Source organism: Pecten maximus, chromosome 7, assembly GCF_902652985.1.
Source record: "Pecten maximus chromosome 7, xPecMax1.1, whole genome shotgun sequence".
Classification (NCBI taxonomy): domain Eukaryota; kingdom Metazoa; phylum Mollusca; class Bivalvia; order Pectinida; family Pectinidae; genus Pecten; species Pecten maximus.
The window spans coordinates 38,145,826-38,168,883 of record NC_047021.1 but is presented as its reverse complement, the minus strand read 5'-3'; the positions used below and the strand labels follow the sequence as shown (position 1 = coordinate 38,168,883).

General features: G+C 35.2%; 1 protein-coding gene across 2 annotated transcripts; it reads right to left on the bottom strand.

The window, feature by feature from the left end:
- Positions 1–1,028: 1,028 nt before the first annotated feature.
- On the bottom strand, positions 1,029–9,009 carry LOC117330778 (metallophosphoesterase MPPED2-like). Of its 2 annotated transcripts, XM_033889259.1 has the most exons (6): positions 8,903–9,009; positions 7,650–8,025; positions 6,392–6,623; positions 5,408–5,529; positions 4,568–4,678; positions 1,029–1,554 (listed from the first exon to the last, which is right to left on the bottom strand). In XM_033889259.1, the coding sequence occupies exons 2-6, from the start codon at positions 7,963–7,965 to the stop codon at positions 1,331–1,333; spliced, it is 1,005 nt and encodes a 334-aa protein (XP_033745150.1). In that variant the 5' UTR covers positions 7,966–8,025; positions 8,903–9,009; the 3' UTR covers positions 1,029–1,330. The 2 variants fall into 2 exon arrangements, with proteins under 2 accessions (XP_033745150.1, XP_033745151.1); XM_033889260.1 differs by lacking the exon at positions 8,903–9,009 and having other exon boundaries at positions 7,650–8,885.
- Positions 9,010–23,058: the final 14,049 nt, after the last annotated feature.

Below are 23,058 nucleotides of genomic sequence, written 5' to 3'. Positions count from 1 at the left end.
TTGATGACGTTAATAACAATTGCAATTCGGGTCGAAGGTCACTGCGTCAACCAATTAAAACGCGTTTAGGGTTTATTCCACGTGTGGTATAAACTGAATGTTATTCAACAGTTGTAATGATTATTCCATGCCTTGAGAGTTGAATAACACCCACCTATTGTGGTAGATATAGAGGTTACACAACGAGTGGTTGTTGGATATAGAATTTATTTCACACGAGTAAGTTATTTTTTAAAAGTTACAAAAGACACAAGCTTTAGCGAGTGTTTTTTGCAACTTTCAAAAAATAACTTACTCGTGTGAAATAAATTCCATATCCAACAATTTCGAGTCGTGTGATCTGTTTCTACCACAATAATATCGGGTTAAATCAAATGGAAACGTGGCCAAGTATAATTTCGCGTATGCAAATAAAGTGTACCGGTGACGTCCGGGACCCGGTGATGTGACATCATTAGATTATTGATGACGTCAATAACAATTGCAGCTTTGGTCAAAGTTCACCGTGTTAGCCAATCAAAATGCGTACAGATTGTTAATCAACAGCTGTAATGATTAACTGATGGTCTGAGAGTTGATTAACATGGGGTATTGTGGTAGAAATGGCCCTTACCTACAATCGGCCTTCTCAATCCTTATAAATAAGCAAAAAATAAAGTCTTACATAATTTCTTTCGGAATACCAAATATATGTATAGTTGTAAGATCGCACAACACACCATTTTATTTTTATTTTTCTGCTTTGTCCACACATCATGAGTATGTCTGCATATACCAAAGATATAAAGTATATTAGTGTGAATATTTGCAACACAAATGAATAATTAGTTTGCGTGTTTTGTTAAGTTGATCAATATAATTGTGGATTGAAAATAAAGAAAAAAAGAACATTTTGTTGGTGTGGATTTTGCAGTTGGTTAATCAATACAAAACTGTGGATTGAAAACTACAGAAAACTAAATCAATAGAGATTTATACAGCTGTATCATCTCTGCTTGCCAAGGTTAGATGAAGGTATTGGATTATAAGCCCTTGGTAAGAGAGGATGTAACTGTGTCAGTGTCGATTGGTACGTACTTATAAGGTCGTTAGTAATTTCAAAAGTTCTTCAAAACTAAATAAATATTTTCAATAATTTGAATCCATGAAAATGAAAGAAAAAAATAATTAAATTTTCACATTCTACAGAATGGAGGGATGACAATTATGAGTCTTTATTCTGTAGCGTCAAAAAATATGTTATGGCAGAAAGGATGGCAGACTTTTGATTATCAAGATCGACACTTATAAGATCTGACAAATAGGACTCAGAGAGCGTTATTTCTCTGTCCTAATCAAGTTTTAGTCTCGACCCGACAGCAGACATATCCTTGTATCTACCCGCCGATGTAAGATCCATTGGCACTTTTGGGTGCATTATGGGGTCCTCATCTTTCGTATGGCCATTAGGGAGAGGGAAGTCAAAGACAATAGCAGGGTTAACGGGTCTGTATCTCGTTGTACATGTGGCAGCATTGATAAATGTTGTGCATCCATCTGTTGACATTCCATAACCTGTAAAATCAAATAATCTTGGAAGATAGGTTTGGTTTTGCATTGTTCAAAGTCCTATCAACAGCTATATATATATATGGTCATTTAAGGACGGCTCCATGTGTGCAAGCTGCATACATGTTTGTTTTGGCAGGCTGCAATATGTTTGTTTTTGTCAGTTTAATAGCAAGAAACTGATGCTAACTTAATTAACAAATTGCCCTGCGTCCATGGTCCATCCGTCCGCCCGTAAAAAATTCTTGTTATCGCTATTTCTCATAAAGTGCTGAAGGGATATTTCTCAAATTTCTAAGGTAGGTTCCTCTTGGTCTCTAGTTATGAGTAATGAGAGAATTTTTCTGAAATTTGATATGTTTCTCTTAGTCAATAGTTTTGCATATTCCATTAGGGGACTGATCGGAAAACAACATGGCCGACAAGCGGCCATCTTTGATTTTAATAACTGAAGTTTGTTATCACTATTTCTCAGAAAGTACCAAAGGGATCTTTCTCAAATTTCATATGTAAGTTTCCCTTGGTCCCTAGTTATGCCTATGACATTTTGGGACCGATCGGAAAACAACATGGCTGAATGAAGGAACAAGAAGAGAAAAGATCAGTCTTTCATTTGACTGATATAGATCATTCAATAGTGGACACAAAGATCCCTCAGGGATCTTTTGTAGTGCTATTTCATTGAAACACACTGCCAAAGAAACGGAATACAAAATTCTTCCTCACATGGGCAAGTGCTCAACGAAAGGCAAAAAATGAGGCAGTGTCAAGGGAGACATTAGGGAAAAGAAAGAAAAGAGAAAATAACAAAGTTTGAATGATCAAGGTTTGACTCAGCAATTTGATCGAAGTAATGGAAATCAATTTGGCTTTGGTAATTGATTATTACATATATGATCAAGCAACTGACAATTATAACTTGTTTTATTAATTAATTCAAGAATAAAAACTTCACCCTAGCCCTTCACTCCAGCATGCTACAGACCCAATATTAACTCCATGGGACTCTTGGTTATTGAGAAGAAGTCGTTTCAAGATTTTAGCCTTTTTGACTCCTGTGACCTTGAATGAAGGTCAAGGTCATTCATTTGAACAAACTTGGTAGCCCTTTACCCCAGCATTTTACAGACCCAATATCAACTCCCTGGGACTCTTGGTTATTGAGAAGAAGTCGTTTAAAGATTTTAGCCTTTTTGACTCCTGTGACCTTGAATGAAGGTCAAGGTCATTCATTTGAACAAACTTGACAGCCCTTCACCCCAGCATGCTACAGGCCAAATATTAGGTCTCTGGGACTGTTGGTTATTGAGAAGAAGTCGTTTAAAGATTTTAGCCTTTTTGACTCCTGTGACCTTGAATGAAGGTCAAGGTCATTCATTTGAACAAACTTGACAGCCCTTCACCCCAGCATGCTACAGGCCAAATATTAGGTCTCTGGGACTGTTGGTTATTGAGAAGAAGTCGTTTAAAGATTTTAGCCTTTTTGACTCCTGTGACCTTGAATGAAGGTCAAGGTCATTCATTTGAACAAACTTGGTAGCCCTTTACCGCAGCATGCTACAGACCCAATATCAACTCCCTGGGACTCTTGGCTATTGAGAAGAAGTCGTTTAAAGATTTTAGCCTTTTTGACTCCTGTGACCTTGAATGAAGGTCAAGGTCATTCATTTGAACAAACTTGACAGCCCTTCACCCCAGCATGCTACAGGCCAAATATTAGGTCTCTGGGACTGTTGGTTATTGAGAAGAAGTCGTTTAAAGATTTTAGCCTTTTTGACCCCTGTGACCTTGAATGAAGGTCAACGTTATTCATTTGAACAAACTTGGTAGCCCTTTACCGCAGCATGCTACAGACCCAATATCAACTCCCTGGGACTCTTGGCTATTGAGAAGAAGTCGTTTAAAGATATTAGCCTTTTTGACTCCTGTGACCTTGAATGAAGGTCAAGGTCATTCATTTGAACAAACTTGACAGCCCTTCACCCCAGCATGCTACAGACCCAATATCAAGTCCCTGTGTCTTTTGGCTATTTAGAAGAAGTCGTTTAATTTTTTTTAAGCATATTTGACCCCTGTGACCTTGAATGAAAGTCAAGGTCATTCATTTGAACAAACTTGGTAGCCCTTCACCCCAGCATGCTACAGACCCAATATCAACTCCCTGGAACTCTTGGTTATTGAGAAGAAGTCGTTTAAAGATTTTAGCCTTTTTGACCCCTGTGACCTTGAATGAAGGTCAACGTTATTCATTTGAACAAACTTGGTAGCCCTTTACCGCAGCATGCTACAGGCCCAATATTAGGTCTCTGGGCCTTTTGGTTATTGAGAAGAAGTTGCTTGAATGGAAAAGTTGACGCCGGACGGACGGACGACGGACGCCGGGCCACGGCATAAGCTCACTTGCCCTTCGGGCAGGTGAGCTAAAAAATAACACTGAATAACATTTTTATAACTACAGTTATTTGGTGAATTTATAGATATTGAATAGAAATGCACAATTAACGGCTTTCTGGTCTGTGAGTCTTCATATGAAAGATAATAATTATACTCCTCACAACGAAGTTAAGGGGGTATACTGGAATCAAGTTGTCTGTCCGTCGGTCAGTCCGTCCGTTTGTAGACACAACGATCTGCCGGCCACTCCTCCTAAACTACTGAGGGGATTTCAACAAAACTTGCTAGCAATAATCTTTAAACATTGTAGACGTGCATAATCAATATAGGGTTTCCGAATAAGTCAGTCAAGATGGCCACCACAACCGCTGATTGGCTAAAAACCTAATTCGCTAATAACTCTTTACTTTTAAATAGAAATCAATAAAACTTTGTGGGAGGGACGTTTACAAAATGTCTTCAAATTCAATGAAAATTGGTTTATAGAGGTATTACGAGACTATGTATTCAACTAAATGGGTTTTGTTGCTAAAGCAACCACACTGAGAATGTTGGATGGCAGTGCTAATTATTTGTTTGAGCACATGCCCGGTTATTACTATACCTATATACTAATATACTATACCTTCATGAATGTGTCCAAACACATGGTATTTTGGTTTCACTAACTTCTGTACAACATTTAGAAGCTCGACACACCCAACATGATTACCTCCCTTTGCTTCATCTCCATAACCTGTAAAATAGATATAGTGGATTTTCAACCTTTAATTAATATCTAAAGACAAGAAATTCTGATTCTCACAATAAGGCAAATTACAGCAGAATTAGGAAGCAATTGCCTTGTAATATAGAAACAAAAGTCTAATTATATAATTATAAAGACAATGGCAGCCTACTGTAATCAACCAGCATTAAGTTTGCTTTTTTTTTTTTTGCTGGGTTAATCACTGATCACTCTGTGAACAGCCAAGGTCATTGGGGGGTGGGGTGGGGGGGGGGGGGGGGGGGGGTGTCTCATTGTAGCAGTTGGTGACTACCTCATTAAACAATATAATGGAGGCTGTCACATGCCATCAAGAGCGATTCAGGAAAGTGTCTTCCCAAGGACACAATCATGACGTTGACACAGACTGAGCCTCTTCTTCTTCTTCACCAAAAAACACGGGAAGGGAGAGTCAAACCATGCACCTGGGATCTTCACCTTGAGGTTATGTCACTGGCGCTTTAACAATTGAGCTATTGCGGCCCCTTATCTCCAGCAATAAGCCTTCTCCCCCACTTTACCCATTGAAGAAATTAAAGAAATCTATAGGGAAAGAGGCTTATTACTGAGCATCCTGCTTGTTCCAAAAAAAGTAATTTTGAGGCCAAATGACAGACTTATTTTTAGGACAATGGCAGAAGGTTCTTACAAAGCGTAATCTCAGTAGCCATATGACACAATAGATTGGGGAAAACTTACCCACAGGAGGGCCATGTGTTATCAGTATGTCTGTGTTGGTTGGAATATGCTTCCATTTCTGCAGGAGTGGTTCTCCTCTACAAAGATTAAAACCCCATCGCCCAGAGGCATATGTCGGCTGCCTGTAAACAATCAAGTTAGTACAACATAACAGGTGCTTTACAGCACAGGGGGTAGGCGCGGACCTATGTCACAAAAAATAATTGTCAGATAAAAAATAATCCTCTCCCAAGTATTGGTCCATCCCATGACTACATATTCTTGATCAGGATCGGGTCAATATTCAGGAGAGGCAATTTTTTTATCTGACAATTATTGTGTTGTGATGTAGGTCCGCGCCTAACTCCTGTGCTTTACAGGTACAATATCAAACTATCAAGTTTGTAAATATGTATAAGTTTTAGTTATTCAATGATCAAGTTTATCACATAAATGGGACAACTGGCCAATAATCTAGCATGTCATAAAGCTATACATATCATAAGTAATTGTATCATATGACACATGTGTAATAACACTATTTGACATAGCGGAGTGCATATATGATTCAAAACAGATTTGGGAAACTCACACAGATCAATGCAGAATGTTCTGAGAAACAGCTGTTATTAAACCAAGATGGTCGCTTATATGTTAATTTTCAGATCTCTCTCAAAATTGATCATGTAAAAACTACTAAAAAAGAAAATGTTGTTACACATATGACTCATGTTTGACCCTTTCACCCTTGTTTTCAAAGGTCATGACCTGATTTTTCAAAATGAGAGGTTGGCAACACTGAGCTAGGGGAACCAACACTGAAATTCGAGAAAAATTCTTCCAGTGTGCCTGAAAAATTAACAATAACAAGAATTGTTTATTTATGTACTGTGGCCTACAGAATATTGACAAAGGCTAATTGGAACTGCCAACAATATATGATGATGGTATGCTCAAAATATGAAAAAAAAATCTGTAATATTTGGGTGTATATTCTAAACTTACCATGGTGACCCATAGATATTGATCCCATACAGACTGACCATAGCATCTTCTAGGTATATACAATTCGTCATTAAATCTCTCACACATTTAACTCCTAAACTTTTCATCTGATCCCTGTATTTTTGCATGGACCCCAACATAGGGTCTAAGGAAGTTTTGCTCATAATGAAGTCATCAAATGAAATGTCATGGTTCCCAGCAATCACTATTTTATGTTTATGAGGTAATTGACCTAAAAAAGAAAAAAAATAATGAACAAGGTATATATATTTTTTATAGTTTTTAAGCTGCAGACACATAAAAATATTTAAAAGTTTGTCAATTAAGAATTAAGCTTCTGCCTCTATGGAAATATATATTTTTTTTATTATTATAACCTTATTAAACAAACCATTGAAGAAATTATTGATTCAGAATATAACATATTATATTCAAGTGATTGACTTTTCAAAGTACAGTGTATACTTAAAATCAAGTGTTTAATTTTGTCTTTTTTCTTCTGGTTAAACTTGAAATCAAACTACATGTATTTAGAAAAAATATCCCACTTGTGTCAAGAATCCACATTTGTTATGCCTTTTTTAATACAGTGAATTGTTGTAATTAAAGCATAACATGTTTAAAGTTGACAAAGAAATTCCAGGTTGGTCGGAGAACAGGAAACACATATTTTCATATAAGAACTAATTAATATATTGGTAATAAAAATGAAGGGAGAGAACTCTCAGATAAACGAACAAGGTATGGTTCTTTGGTCAAAATAAAACTTCTTCTCAAATTTTTTATTCGTTAATAGCAATAAATTTTATTCCTTTAATAATAAAATTTAAAAAATCCTCTCAAATTTTCTATACCTATCATTTAAATGAGTAACTGTATTCATTAATTTATCAATTAAATAAAGTGAATATAAGTACCCATTATTTTCTACATCGATGATTTATAATGATTACTGTTGTATTATTTAAATGATCAATTGAATAAAGCATATAAAATTATCTTTTATTTTCTACATCAATCATTTTAAACAAATACCTGGATAAATTAATATAAATTATTGATCAATTAAATAAGTAAATTGAATTATCCATTATTTTCTACATCAATCATTTATAAAGAGTACCTGTATGAATTAATGGACTGATAAATTACTTTAATTAATTGATTCATTGATTAAATAAAACAAAAAGAATTATTGATTAATTGATTGAATAACAAAAATAGAATTATCCATGGATTCATCAATTTAGATACAAACCTAAAAATTTGTTGAATGTATTAACAGCATTTGGTTCTCCCTTCATGGTGAAGTCCCCAGCATGTAGTAAAATGTCGCCATGCGGAATCATTTCAGGATCCTTCATTTCTACTTTAGAATGAGTATCTGATATACAAACAACTCGCACAGAGTCAGGTTTCACTGGAGTACTTGGGTCTAGGCGTTCATCAGGCTTTATATATTCATATTTTGACTTGACTTGTATATGTTCCCAAGCCTTGCTTGGAAAAATAGTATATTTGTCAACTTTTATCAGACAGTCTGGGTCAGTGTCTGTGGTATCCTTTGTAGCCATCTTGCCAAATGTCTTTAATAGTCATAAAATGTACCATACATTTCTATTGTAGTCTCTCCACTTGAAAAAAAAAAAAATTATTACGAAATCTTGGTAAAAAAAAATCTCATGACATTCTGTCTGCAGGAAATCAAATATATGTTTGTGTACTCTGGATCGAGATCTTAAAGTGTATTAAGACTACAATTGTAGTGATTCCATTAAAAAACTGTTAAATAATATTCTTATTGAAATCTCATTACAATTCTTTCAACATCATAATATTATGTCTTAAACAAATATAAAGGAGACATAGAATCTAGTCTTTATAGATATTTCTGACTAATTTTTTATATAAGACTAGACATGCCCCTGTGCTACAACATTATACTCCATCCTAATAATAAGACTTCTAACCAAATAGAATATGGTCTCATAAATAATAATGTATATAATTTTATGTTTGAACATTTTATATGGTATACATACATGATATAAATATATCTTTCACACAAACAACACATGAAGAAATTAAATCAAGACACGAAAGAAGACAAAAACATCTAAGACGTGTTTTATTAAATTTTAAATATGAAATGAAAACTCAATAGGCCTACACCGCTACTGCCAATACGAGTTATCTCCCCTCGATCATAATGTGTACACAAAAACATGTACAAACGATTTATTTTTTCTCGGATAACTAGCAAACATAAATACAGGCCGATTGTTATTTAATTTTCTGAGGGTCAATTACAATATATCGTCATACAATTCTTAGTATAAAAGACAGGCCAAAGACCTATTTACTATCCCTTAATCACAGATAAAGTTCTACAGTTGTGTAGGTCCTATAGGCTAAATAAAGGCTACGTTATAACTTTCCGATTCAGGTTTAGATATATGCGCCCGGTGCATTACAGGGAAATGACGTTATTTCTTAAAATCTATACTTTACCCGAAATCTTTAATACCAGCACATCAAGTTCCCGTCGTCAACCTCCTCCTGACCAGGCATGTAAACAGAAAAAAACTACCGTTAGCTGTCATATTTCTAAATGTAGCACTTACTACTCTGCCTTGTAAATCCATAGTTTACAAACATCCGTTTGACACAGACTGACGCTGGCGTGCTTACCATTATGAAAATATCACGATATGACGCGATGAGACGTAATGCTGGTATTTGTCCAGGGCGATTTTAATACACTTGTAGCTTTAAGCGATATCAAAATATCTGTTGTGTATTGAACTTGTAAACATAATTTAATAAAGATTGAAAATTCTTAATAATATCATGTATACATATTGCACGTGTTGCAAGCACTAAACAACAGTGTGGATTAGTAATAATTGACGATAATGAAGTCGTATTGGTGTTTACTAAACCGTTACACAGGACATAAAATAAATATAATGCTATCTGTTATTTAACTGTTATTACTTGGTATTGTGCGCAGGTCTATCATGAGAATATTGATATTCGATTCCCCATTTTACTTTTTTGGGGATTTGTGATAGGCAAAGTGTAATTATATTGTTCAGACATAACAATAGATGTAATACACAATAATCATTTTTTCTTTGTTTTCATGGTAAATACTCAAATGTGATTAGTCGAAATTTTTTTTTCATTCTTCTATATTTACATTTCCACTGTGTGTTCTCTATATGAAGGTACTAACAAAATTAGCGTTCATAATTACTCGAATCTTCCCGACCTTCTCCAGAGGTTTTGCACAACTTTGGCGATTTTTATATTGTCAGCTGAGGAAATATTCGTGTAACCATTGCAAAGTACATCTACATTAACAGGACCATACCAGGTTAAATCAGCAATAAGAGTTCCTCTTAAGTTATTGTACAGGGGGGACAGTCAAGGAAAAAATGATGGGAATCTTCACAGGGATGTCCACATTGACAAGCAGGTGAATCAACGAGATTGGCTCTAAAAAGATCATAGCTTAGTGCACTTGCTCGATTTCTTATTCTGATGTGCAGAATATTTAGTTTTCGAGGACCATAGCTGATAAAATGCTTGTCATATATACTGTTTACTGTAATAGATATTTTTAGATTATATCTGAAGGAACTCAAAGTAGGCGAGTCATTTCGTGACTAGTATACCAAAACCAATTCAATGTGTTAGTTTGCTGTGGAGCTTTATATCATTATTCAGTGGGCGTGTCAGGTATATCTTAAACTTGTGTATGTACAATGTAGATGTTAAGTGAAACTGTACGTGTTTGTAATGTAAATTAAATATGCGGAAGCTAGGTGAATTTCGACCTGATGCACTTTCCTAATATGCTAACATAAAATGAAAAACATGTAATGACAAATATCTGGAATCTCGACATCACAACTTAAACGATATTTCAATATCTAACAACATTTCTATTTTTTATATTTACAGTAAAGTTTCCATCAAAATCTCTTGTGAATATTTGCATTTTAATTGGACTAAGGACATTGATAGACTTTGCCTTTGCACAGGGTTTAGAGTACATGTATTTATCTGTAAACTTTATTTATTTTACATTGCGAATCATGCTTGTTGGAACAGATATAACCGCGCGAGGGGTCTTACTGTGGGAGGAATTCGGAGTACTCGGGTAAAGTTCACATGGTCGGGCAGATCACCTCATACCTTTTCACGTATATAAATGCGACGAGTTATTTCTATACACTGATGTCTCAAGGACTCCCCCGGTCAAGCGTCCAGGCCAGTGGTCATTTTAATGTTGATAGAGTGTGAATGAGCATCTTGGATTGCCATTAATACATGTGTGCAACTAGAATTTTAGGTTGTTCGGGAGTAAGTGGCTTTAAAGATGTCCGAGTATACGTAGGACACTAAAATTTTGAATGGTAAATATCTCTTGAGATTAGTCATTAGTGATGCATAAAACAACTACATGATTTACATGTCTTTGAAGTTTATCTAAATGAATCTCTCCAGCAGCTTTGCTGCATTTTCTTGTTTTGTATCCCTTGTTTCTTCTTCACAACCCTGTCAATCGAAAGGAAAAAATGAAAAACAAAGAAAACATTATTTCCTTTTAACGGAATACAAGGGAACTGCTGAAATCGTTTTAATATAGTTTATAATCCAGTTATCTCCCTTGATTATAATGCTGGAAATGTTCCACACAATTACTTTTTATATCTGAAACAAGGGACGGTCTAAATTTAAAGAAACTAGACCACTAACAATAGTCTCATGACTGTAAATCACTTAGATTTCGCGAGTACTTTATTTCGCGAGCTAACCTCTTACAACATATTCGCGAATACATGATTTCGCCAGCGGTGATCTAGAATGATGAGTTGTAAGACTCCTATAGCGACCGACAACTTGACCGCCATATTAAAGTGTTATTTTTATACAAATAATTGCGAAGGGTTTTTGACTCTCCTAACGTATCAACGCGAAAATAAATCCCACACGAAATATAAGTGATTTACAGAATTTTGTCTACTTAATTCAGTTATCTCCCTTGACTATAATACAGATAATGTTTCATAAGATCACACTATGTGTTTGAAACAACGAAAATTTGAGTTCTTCTATTGTCGTTTAAATTTCAACTAAATAAATAGTTAATTGCATATCGAAAAAATCCGTTGGCAGTCGGATGGACACTTCGTTGTCGGGTGGCACAGAGGTAACAAGCGTACCTTTCACATTGGAGGACCACGTGGGTTTTCTTCAGGCCCTCCGGTTTTCTCCCACAGTAAAACCCCCGGGCGCCTCCATCCAGGCCAACAAGAGTGATTAGCATAAGTTGACAAAACCGATTTCGCAATTGTTGTAAAATACATCAAGTTTATTTTTACACTTGGACACATCCTGTACATATTAATTAAGGCTAATGATATGTAAAGGTATTTATGTTTTACATCCGCTATCCCGATATCTACAATGACAAAACACCAAACCCGGAGCTGGCCTCCTCACTCCAGCATGATATAAAAAGGTCCAAGACTCAGCGGAGTAATAAACACAACATGAAGAAACGTGCTCGTCAACTTTTTTTTACAAAAGAAATTCATGAACTAGAAGATCAATTATCTTCTGTAACGCGGGACGAGCCTCAGCTTGGTTATTCCAGAAATCAACACAAGGAATCTTACATCATGATCATATATACAAATTTATTTACACAGAATCGCAAAAAAAAAAAAAAAAAAAATACAAACTCATTCACTCTCCCAATCACACTCACACATGTATCTATTCCTAAATCAGCGAAACTAAAATCTCTCCACACGACAGGAATGTCGTTCACTTTCCCAAGCGCTTGTGACGATTGGTGTCACGATCAGTTCACCTCAGCAATGTTAGTCAAACAAATCATTTCATGTTTCACGGTGAAACAGATCAGAAAAACAATAAACAGCATCCGCAGCATCCGACAAACGGATTACAATAATGGTCATCTACTGGCGAGGATATAAACATTGCACAGCAACCACCTCTCCTTTTGAACCGTTAAATTGCCTTAGACCTGTCTTCCTGGCAGTTGACCTCAACCTCTGGTCGGCCCCGATATTGCATCACTGAAGACCTGTTGTCCATTCAGGTTGACCCATGTTTACGTCTGGCGATCATGTGCTCGTCATGTGAAGCTTTAACAAATGTAAAAAAAACTACTAAACATCCATTCTTTCATACTCATAATCGACATATATTAAAAACCTAAGACGTTATCTACAGTTTACCAATACGTAATTAATTATTGTAAAGTACCAATAATTATGCCTTAAATGTCAATGCAATACAATATAATAATACAAAAATCGAATGTAATATCTACGGTGCGTGATGAAATTCTACATAAAACATTACTTAAATAACGAATAAGTAAAGCGAGCCTTATACGACGTCCATGAGCTTCCGTAGAATTTTCACCTGCGCGCACTCACACCAGTACACCTGCTCACGACTACCACTCATGGCTTCCATACATAATTAGCATGAACAAAATCACGTTACTGAGTTCAATTATCAGTTTTACAACAGTTAAACTACCAATATATTAGCTGACATACATGTACAATACATTAGCTTATCTATAAACAACGAAAATATAACTATTTTATCAAAATAAAACACCTGTATTCGATTACACAAATAGTCACGGATGAATGGCACGCACCGATAACTAGATGGCTTGACTTACAATAAGTACACGATAAATACATTTATATGGCAATAAATAACGATATAACACAAGCAAAAACACAATTCAAGAAAGATAGCAAGACTACTTTTCTCTGGGTACTCCGGCTTTCCTCCACCTCCAAAACCTGGCACGTCCTTAAATGACCCTGGCTGTTAATAGGACGTTAAACAAAAACAAACCAAACTTACCCCAATCCGATGTATGGGCTTCTTCAACAAATAAATCTTGCGCCATAAACACGGCGAACAGGTAACATTCGTAAATGGACACCCCCACGTGACCAATATAATACAAAGATATACGTAAACATACAGGCGACCGTGACATCTTCTATATTGAATTTATTCCTACCCTTAAAGACCCTGCTGGAGGTAACAGTGCAAAATATGAATGTGACAAAGCTAACTTTTTTTAATAATTATTTTTGTTCAATTGCCAATGTTGATGACAGCAATACTGAAACTGTTCAAGAGCTGAAAGCTGTAAAATATCATTTTTTACGAGTAAATTCACAAATTTCGTAAATTATTGATAATCTTCAAATTCTGAAACTAGGTAAAGCTTCTGGTCATGATGGAATAACTCATGATATGCTAAAGTATACTTCTCAGTCAGTTTCCAAGCCACTCAAGTTACTCTTTAACTGGGCACTTTGGTCTGGTCTCTACCCAGATTTGGGGAAAAAAGGGTGATAGAAATTTACACTCAAATTACAGGCCAATATCTTCGTTATCTGCGGTAGGCAAGGTTTTCAAAACGAATTATCTCTAAAAACAATTAGAATTATTTTACTTTAAGTACCAATCAGGGTTTATGCCAGGTCACTCTACGACACATCAATTGTTAAAAAATTACCATAATATCTATTTAGCGTTCGAAGAGAGAAAGCAGTATTTTGTCACATATTAAAGGCGTTTGATCGAGTTTGGCACAAGAGACTGCTCATTAAACAAATCTTATAGTGTATTAGGTGAATTGCAAATATGGTAAGAATTAATTAAAGCAGGTGTCCCACAGGGTTCTATACTTGGTCCCCTATTGTTTTTGATTCATATAAATAATGTTGCTGATGTTCTACGTTTGAACAGAGTCTCGACTTTTTACTGACGATACGTCACTTATGAGGGTATCGTCCTCTTGTAACGAGATAGAAACGTGCATCAACCATGACTTAAAATCGTTGAATAATTGGGTAAAAATGGTTGGTCTATCCTCGTAAAACAAAAGTAAGTTATTTCAAAAACAGTCGAATTAGATGAATTGAAATTTGACAACGAGTTTCTAAACTTTGCTAATTGTATTAGGTATTTAGGGGTTACTTTCAATGCTAAAGGGAAATAGAGCGACCTTATTAAAATTTTATAACGTATATCTTACCTGTATTGGAATATGCTAGTGAAATATGAGATAGTTGTAGTGTGTTTGAATATCATTTATTAGAAAAAACCCAACGTGAAGCTGCTTGGATCATAACTGGTTTATCCTCATACGTAAGTAGTGATTCTCTGTACATTGTATTTGGAAACCGGATTAGAAACACTTTCTGGTAGACGTAAGAAAAGAAAATTACAGTTACTTTATAAGATGAAACACGGTTTAACACCAGATTTTCTTAATGTTATTCTACCCCATACAGTTGGACAAAATGCCCCATATCATCTTAGAAATAGAAATGATTTTGATATTCCAAACTACAGACTTTCTAATACAAATTCGTCCGTCCTGTTTTCTCTCAATCATTCGTTTATGGACTTGCCTAGATATAAGCTCTAAATCTATACCTTCCATTGAAATATTCAAAACGTCTATTGCACCACATTTAAGTAAGATGTAACCTCCAAAGTATTATATCTTTGATGATAGGAAAATTAATTGTGTACATGTACATACAAAGTTGCGTAACCAAAATAATTCTCTCAGATACGCTTCGTTCGTATTTTTCTTGTAGAAACACCAGAATGTTTAAGTGGTAACCCTTGTGAAAAAACATATCATTTTTCTTTGATAGCCGTCGTTTTGATTTTGAGAGGTGTTAACTTTTTCACAATCTCAGTGATATATAATCATCAACATTAATTTACTTCTTTTTGGATACAAAAATCTGTCCATGGACTCAAATATTACGATTTTTAGAAATGTGTCTCATTTCATTAAAAGCAACCGAATTTGGGAGAGGGCGTCGACAATGTTGCAATAACTTGTGACCAATCATATTTCTTTTCCTTGTGGTATCAAAATATTTTAAATAGAATAAACCCGGATTGGCTATATTTATGAATAAGTCATAAATATTAACTTTAAAGGTACAAATGTACATAGGTATACCACCATGTAATGAGATGGGTTATGATCCCATTATAAATGGCCTAATGACTTACCCAAACATATCTTTAGTCAGACATCCCTAGCCTGGTAAAATCCTGTTTACGTTGATATAATCGAGTAGCTTCATTTGAACAACGTCAAATGCTGATTTTTATCGTTTAATGTGCAATTCTGCTTTTAAAAGTTCATATTTTTATACAGATATGTTTGTTTGATGATGGCTAAAGATTATCTGGTAGGGAAATGATGTATATACAAATTTATCTTCAAATGGTATGTTTTTTTTCATTTAAAAGCAAAACATTCTTCATTTACGCCGTTTGGAAGGACTTCCTGGCTTGGTTCATCTTCATATCCAAATATTCAGGTTTTTACATGAGGTGATAAGAAATTTTGAAAATCATTTTATCTAATGTGTACTTGGAACGAAAATTGATATACACTTAAGGTTATTCTATTTGTTTTTCAAAGAATCTTTCCTGATTGTTACGTCACATGTTCAACCACCGGCAGGTAGTATCCATGATAGAAAGTGATAGATGTACGGGGTTAGATTGCAAGCTGAAAGCGGGTTGGAGGAATTTTGTTATGGTCAAGATGATTGAAATGTTTTACAATTATAGCTTAAATCATATAGAACACCATGCGTGCTTAATATTATATTTACACCAGAAATGCGTTATAGATACGCGTGTCAGTCATGGTTCGCCTTAGATGGGTATGCCGTATGGGTTTACTGTTAAATTATCGTATATCAATGAAAACAATATCATAGCGTTACTGATAGACAATTCTTCTGCTATTGTTAGTTTTGAATTGGTTTTGGTGTTCGTTATTTATCACTGTTAGCTGCATGTCATCCATATTTAATCTATTAATCAATTAGTGTCATTTTTTAAGTTATTTTGGCTGTGTATGCGACTATGAAGACGAATTTTGTTACATGAACACACATGATAATATATAATTTATAGAAGCCTTCGGTCACTTCAACCACAATCTGTTGAACCCTGCTTGAATTCTACTTTAAAAAAAAGACTAATTATCTGCCTGGTTGCGACCTTGTGTAGAACATTGACGCACGTGTAAAACTTACTAAACACCCACGTGTATTGATTACAAAGCAAGGCACATATGACACCTGTACAGTTACATATCGCTTATTTGGACAGAGGTCAGCCAAGCACCTTTCTTTTCATGTTAAAATTAATAGTTTTTTCAGATCATATACGTTGTACATTATGTATATTCAAACACTTGTTCAATTTCCTTCGTCAAAATAGTCTTACTACTAGCTGACAATCGAGGTCAACATCTGTTGACTCTACTATAAATCAATACTCAGTACATCTAACGACTTTGGTAAAGCTCTAGACTCGGGCAAAGAAATTCGTGAAGTAGTCCTATTTTGCGACAGCAGTAAAGCTTTCGATCGTGTCTGACACCGAAACTTCAAAAATTTGGCACTATGTGGAAAGTTACTGTATACCTGATAATTTCGCCCCAGGTTATTTTCGCCCTTGACCAACACAAAACATGTTCGCCCCATTTTAAATTCGCCCTAAATGATTTTCAAGAAATGTCCTTTTCCGCGTTTGTAAAATCGAAATATTCCATTCGGAATTCTCATTACAGTTGCACGGAACACTCGGGATTTATAACTTGTCCCCAAATGTCTTACCAGCATAAGATGTAATGTAACCAGGTTTGAAATATAGAACGTTTACCTGTGCTCAGATTTGCTTTAGTTCTTACTGATTCAAGTAGTATCGGGTATACATAGGTGATTTTAAGCAAACACGAACAATTGGTAGTTCACCGCGCCGTGACTAATGACTGACCAGTGTTTTCTCTTGTTCATATTACCTGTACATGAATGGAAGCCACAATTAAACGACGGTGAATTCATATATACTCAGGTATACAGTATTATACTGGCTTAAAAATTATCTTCTTGACAGAAAACAGAAAGTAAATTTAAACAATTTTGGTTCTAATTGGGTATCTATTAATGCCGGAGTACCCCAAGGCTCTATCCTTGGGCCTCTGCTATTCTTAGTGTATATTGATGACATAATAATAATGACTGATATAAATTCAATAATAAAACTGTTTGCCGACGATACGTCTTTGTATATGGTTGTAGAAAACCTATAACGACACACGAAATACTAGAATCGGACTTGGAAAAATAAATACATGGTCACGTCAGTGGCTTGTAGTTCTTAACCCTAATAAATCAGAAACCATCACCATAAGTAGGAAGAGATACCCTCCAAATCACCCTATACTTCATCTGAACCAATTTCTTATAAATAATGTATCTTTCCATCAGCACATCGGAGTCTTTTTCTCTTCCAAGGTAGTTTGAAAGACCATGTCAACATTATCATTAAAACATATACCTTAACCCAACTTCATGCTAACATTAAATTCCAATTTGATAGAAACACTAACACTTTATAAACAATCTATTTTTCATTTATTTAAGCATTGAACTGTTTTTGTATGGTAAATACCACACAAAAACAGTTCAACGCTTATATTTACATTACTTTTACTTTTTTCATTTTTTAAATGCTATAATTCATATTTAAAATTCATAATTCCTGCCTTACCGACAGTCAGCAGATTTTTTGGCAGTCGTTGGAACAGCCGGAACATGGTCGCGTGCTTTTTGGCAAACAAAATAGTTCATGGAAAATTAAAAAAAAAACTAAATTTTGTTTATCATTTTATCATCAACGTAATGCGGAAATGGCATATTTTTTATAACAAATAAAGTAGACAAAATAATTAGTCGTTAAACTTAATTATAAACAATGTTTATTCGATATTGTAGTTCCGGTTTGTGTTGTATTAATACGCTGATAAGTGTAGCGCGTGATGGATGGCATTTAAACGTAAATCAATGCCAGAGCTCTCAAACATACTATATAGTGACAATGCCAGACAAATATAGATATAAGACCTTTACTTGAGTTTGGAGATATATTGTGTGGGGAAATATACAGTATGAACTAGGGAAACTAAACATCTCTGATTCTGAAAGTGGCTCTATTGAATATTGAAGCCGTCCGAATTGTAACAGGTGCAACTAAATTAGTAAGCATTGAAAAACGTTTTATAGAATCAGTCTTAGTCAGTTCCATAAAATGTTTGGTGAATATACACCAGAGTATCTATATAACCTTATCCCGAGTACTGTGTCTGAAGGTCATCGGTATGATACCAGGAACTCGGACCATACTTTTATTACACCAATATTGTGCAATACTGTGTTATAGAAAAGTGGGATAGTCTTCCACAAAATGTCAAATCCGTCTACTGCTGCTTTAAAATCTTTTCTTGATAAGCAATGCACTCAGAAAATGCCCATCTATTATAGTTTTGGAACCCGTAAGGGTCAAATATATCATGCACGACTACGAATGGAGTGTAGTTCTTTTAAATGGTAATTTATTTGCAAAAAAAAAAAAAAAAAAAAAAATCCCTATCTCCGTTATGTATATGCGTTGAAGTCAACAAGCATTTTTTTATTAGATTATAGAGGACACGATCAAATAAGAAGACACTACCTACATTGTTTCCGTTATGATGTTAATCTAGAATTACTACTTTTTGGAGACCAATCTTTTTCTTTATCTGATAATAAAATAATATTTCTAGCTGTACATAATTATATACTTAAAACTGGCAGGTTTTCTTCAATAGATTAATATGACATGGAAACATGTAGAATATGATTATATTTCACCCCAAAACTTTACTTTAAGTTTAAACTAGTGATGTTGCATTTAACCATTGGTAAGCACATTTGCGAGTGAGTGTTTGCTGATGAATGGTGTTATCATGTACTGACGTTATAAGTTGCTGTTTAGTAATGGTGATAGGTTTACATAAGTGTCTGTGACACGTGTTCCTTTTTCCAAGTGTAATCTTGTATTATATGATGTATCATTATGCTTGAAATGAAATAAAAGAAAGTTTAAACTATCATAATACGCTTTTTTTTTGGTCTATAAGGGCACACGTGATCACATGTAAAAAGTGGTAATATGTTATGAAAAACAAATAAAACTTAATTATCGCATGTATCGGCTAATGCCTGGTTTTAACAACCTCGACCTAACACTCTCGGTTAATATTGCTTACAATTGGGTTGATAAAATCATTAATTGACCTCAATCAATATGCTGTAATTGTATGATATTAGATAGGTTTCTGCTTTCTGCAACTCTCATTGGCGAAAACATGATAATGTGGAGGTTAATATTTTGAGATATTACCATGAGTTTTCTATTTTTAAGAAACACAGAGTTAAAATTACGTTTTTGGCGTCATAACCATTTACTCAATGCCCCAATGCAATCTTAATTTATATATTCCGGTTTTTCCTTTGGAAACAAGTTTCATATTAACCCTGGACTTCGTCTTCGATTACTACTTGTTTGGTATAACCCCATATTAACCTAACTAAAATTCCATAAATATACATTGTACCACTGCATACTATTGTAATAGGAAGGGGTAATGAAAAATGCCCTGCCCGTGCCGAGCTTCAAACTAGCGACTTTTCGCTGTCAAGGCAAACATCCTACCACTAGGCTAAAGGGAAATTCCCGCTTGTCTGAGCTAGGAAAATGACCTTATACTCTCTACTTTTACACTGTAATAAAAGTTTAACATAACACAACAGATAACATATACTGTGGAACTTCGTTAACTCGAACTCGGAAAACTCGAATACCCCGCTTAATTCGAAGTACCTCGTCAGTCCCGGCCGAATTCTCTCTTTATCTTAGTAAAGAAAACTCGAAAAACTCGAACCCGGAAAACTCGAAAAACTCGGATAATACGAAGTGAAAATTTGGTCCCAACAATCAAAATCCTATTTGAAATGATCGAATAACTCGAAGTATAATTTTCGTGTCCAACAACGATCGGTGGTAAACGCCGACATTTTTTAACAGCTAACTTCCGTTTGTAATACGGAATATATCGGCACTACAAACCTACATGCTATTATAAGTGTTTCATAAATTCATTAAAGAAATCGTCGGTGGAATCTTATAAAAACAACTCTTGGTGATAAAAGTACTGCTTTACTTACATCAGGTAATTTCCTAAGGCGGTCACCGATATTAGTACACACGATAGTCAACAACTCATCTACCCGCTCGCTCAAGCGGAACTAATCTCTGACACACCGCCACCGGTAGATCTACTCGGCTGATGTTTTTACAGGTGTAGAAATGAAACAGTCCCCGGTGCCTGCTAAATCTTTAAACTACTGAAACAATAGCGTAATTACTGCCGAGGTGTTCAGAGTACGACTGTAACGGTCAGCGCTGTCTATTAATCGGATATAATGCCAACTCAGTAACAGTAACATTTTATATGCACATGCGCAGCCCAACTTCCGGTGCTAATACACATGGAAATTACGTGGTTATCAATAAAACGTAAGTAGGCCTATCAAACAGCATTTTATATGTCCAATATAAGGTAATGGTTCTGTTACGTTTTACATACGATCTTTGTTAAACTTAAACGGTTATTTGATTTGACATGAATAAATTGTTATTCTGTCAAATTCCGTTTTATCGTTATTCCTTTTGCAAACATGACTTGCACATCATCAGATCGTTATTGAAGTGACTAAGTGAAAGAAACTTTATTGTGACTGTATATCGGCAAAACTACACCAAAGTACAAGTGACAGAACGAAACATTACATATATATTTACATGTATTGACCAGTCTTCACGCTAAACTGATGAGCGACAGAGCGGAGTTATAATGATTATATAATGTTGACAAATATTGACCAAACTTTTCACCAAAAATGACAACTCGCTTAATTCGAACACTCGGATAACTCGAAGTTTTTTTCGTGGTCCCGTCGACTTCGAGTTAACGAAGTTCCACTGTAGTTACGAAGAAACAAGATACAATACAATCATGCATTAATGATAATGACAATGGCAATGAACTCACGGCTCCGAGGCGACAGTGTGGTTTCAGGTATATATTATACGTGATCAAGCAGTGTGTTTGCTGTCGACACTGTAGCATCACTAATGACATGATACTCAATGAAATAGATGTTGTATTGTTTAAGTCATTATCTTATGTCACCGTTTACCCCTAAACAAATCGTTTTAGTTAAAATATGGGTTTAAGGGATAAATCAAGTTTCTCACTGGTTTCCGAGACCAGGTCTAAGACATGGACATATCGCTTTATTATACCGATATAGACCGTATATATATATTTGAACACAATGTATAGAATACTTTGGTTTGTTTTTGTTTAACGTCCTATTAACAGCCAGGGTCATTTAATGACGTGCCAGGTTTTGGAGGTGGAGGAAAGCCGGAGTACCCGGAGAAAAGCCACCGGCCTACGGTCAGTACCTGGCAACTGCCCCACGTAGGTTTCGAACTCGCAACCCAGTGGTGGAGGGCTAGTGATAAAGTGTCGGGACACCTTAACCACTCGGCCACCGCGGCACCTCGTATAGAATACGTGTATACAAAGTCGTTTGATAATAACTTGGTAACTTGTTCGAAGAAAGCTCCGTTGTAAACCATACCCTGTTTACTTTGTTCGTGTATTTAGACGAACCTGTTCGTTGATACTTATGTTTGACACTTCGGGCCGTTGCAGGCATCGAAAGTCGTATTTAAGGCTCATCCGACAGCAAAATGATAATACAATTAGTTATATGTTTGTTGATATGCCTACTGATTCTATTGTCACAACCCTACTTCTCATTTTGAGAATATGACTTAACCCGGTTTTAACCTAGATTTGCATGATGGGTGCCTACGATAAAGCAAATTACGCTTATTCCCCTGAAACACCTGGTCTTATTCTGATTGTACTTTTTCAGAGGTCTCCATGCAAGTCTGTATTTTTGATACGTATCATGTATGTAACTCCCCGCCCTCGGTTAATAATTTCCCTCCAGTTCGATAACAACACATCATTAACCGAAATCAAAGGTATTTTATTAGGGATTTCCATTTCGGAAATCCCTATTGTTTTCGTTATGTTCTTTCTTCTTGTGAACGCTTTTACTCAAAAACGAAAACAGATAAATCGTTCATATTAAGTACATGATGTTGAACATCGAGTTGATGATAAATGAACAATTTTATGATCATATGTTCTAAGGTCAAGGTCATTGATCTAAACATAGATTTTTAGAAAACGTTTTTTGAAGTTTCAAGGTCAAATCACCAAAAATAATGCAGAAACGACACTTAGAAAAACATTTTCCCTCCAAAATTCAAAGTTATCATCAAATTGCACTTTAAATTCTTTTCTTCCGACACATATAGACTTGATAACAAGCAAATCTGTAGCATGGATGGCTGGCTACAAAAGGTATGCATATCGTTGACCTTGAACTTTTAAAGATCAAGGTCATAGTAGTCTTAAGACTGGTCAGAGAATGGAAGGGAAGAAAAAACGAAGGCAAAACGTATTAAAGCGATTGTCAGAACGATAACAGGTCTACGCATTTCCTGGATCGAAATTCCGTGTTTTGATCCTGATCAAATCTAGTTTGTATATATATATATATTAGCAA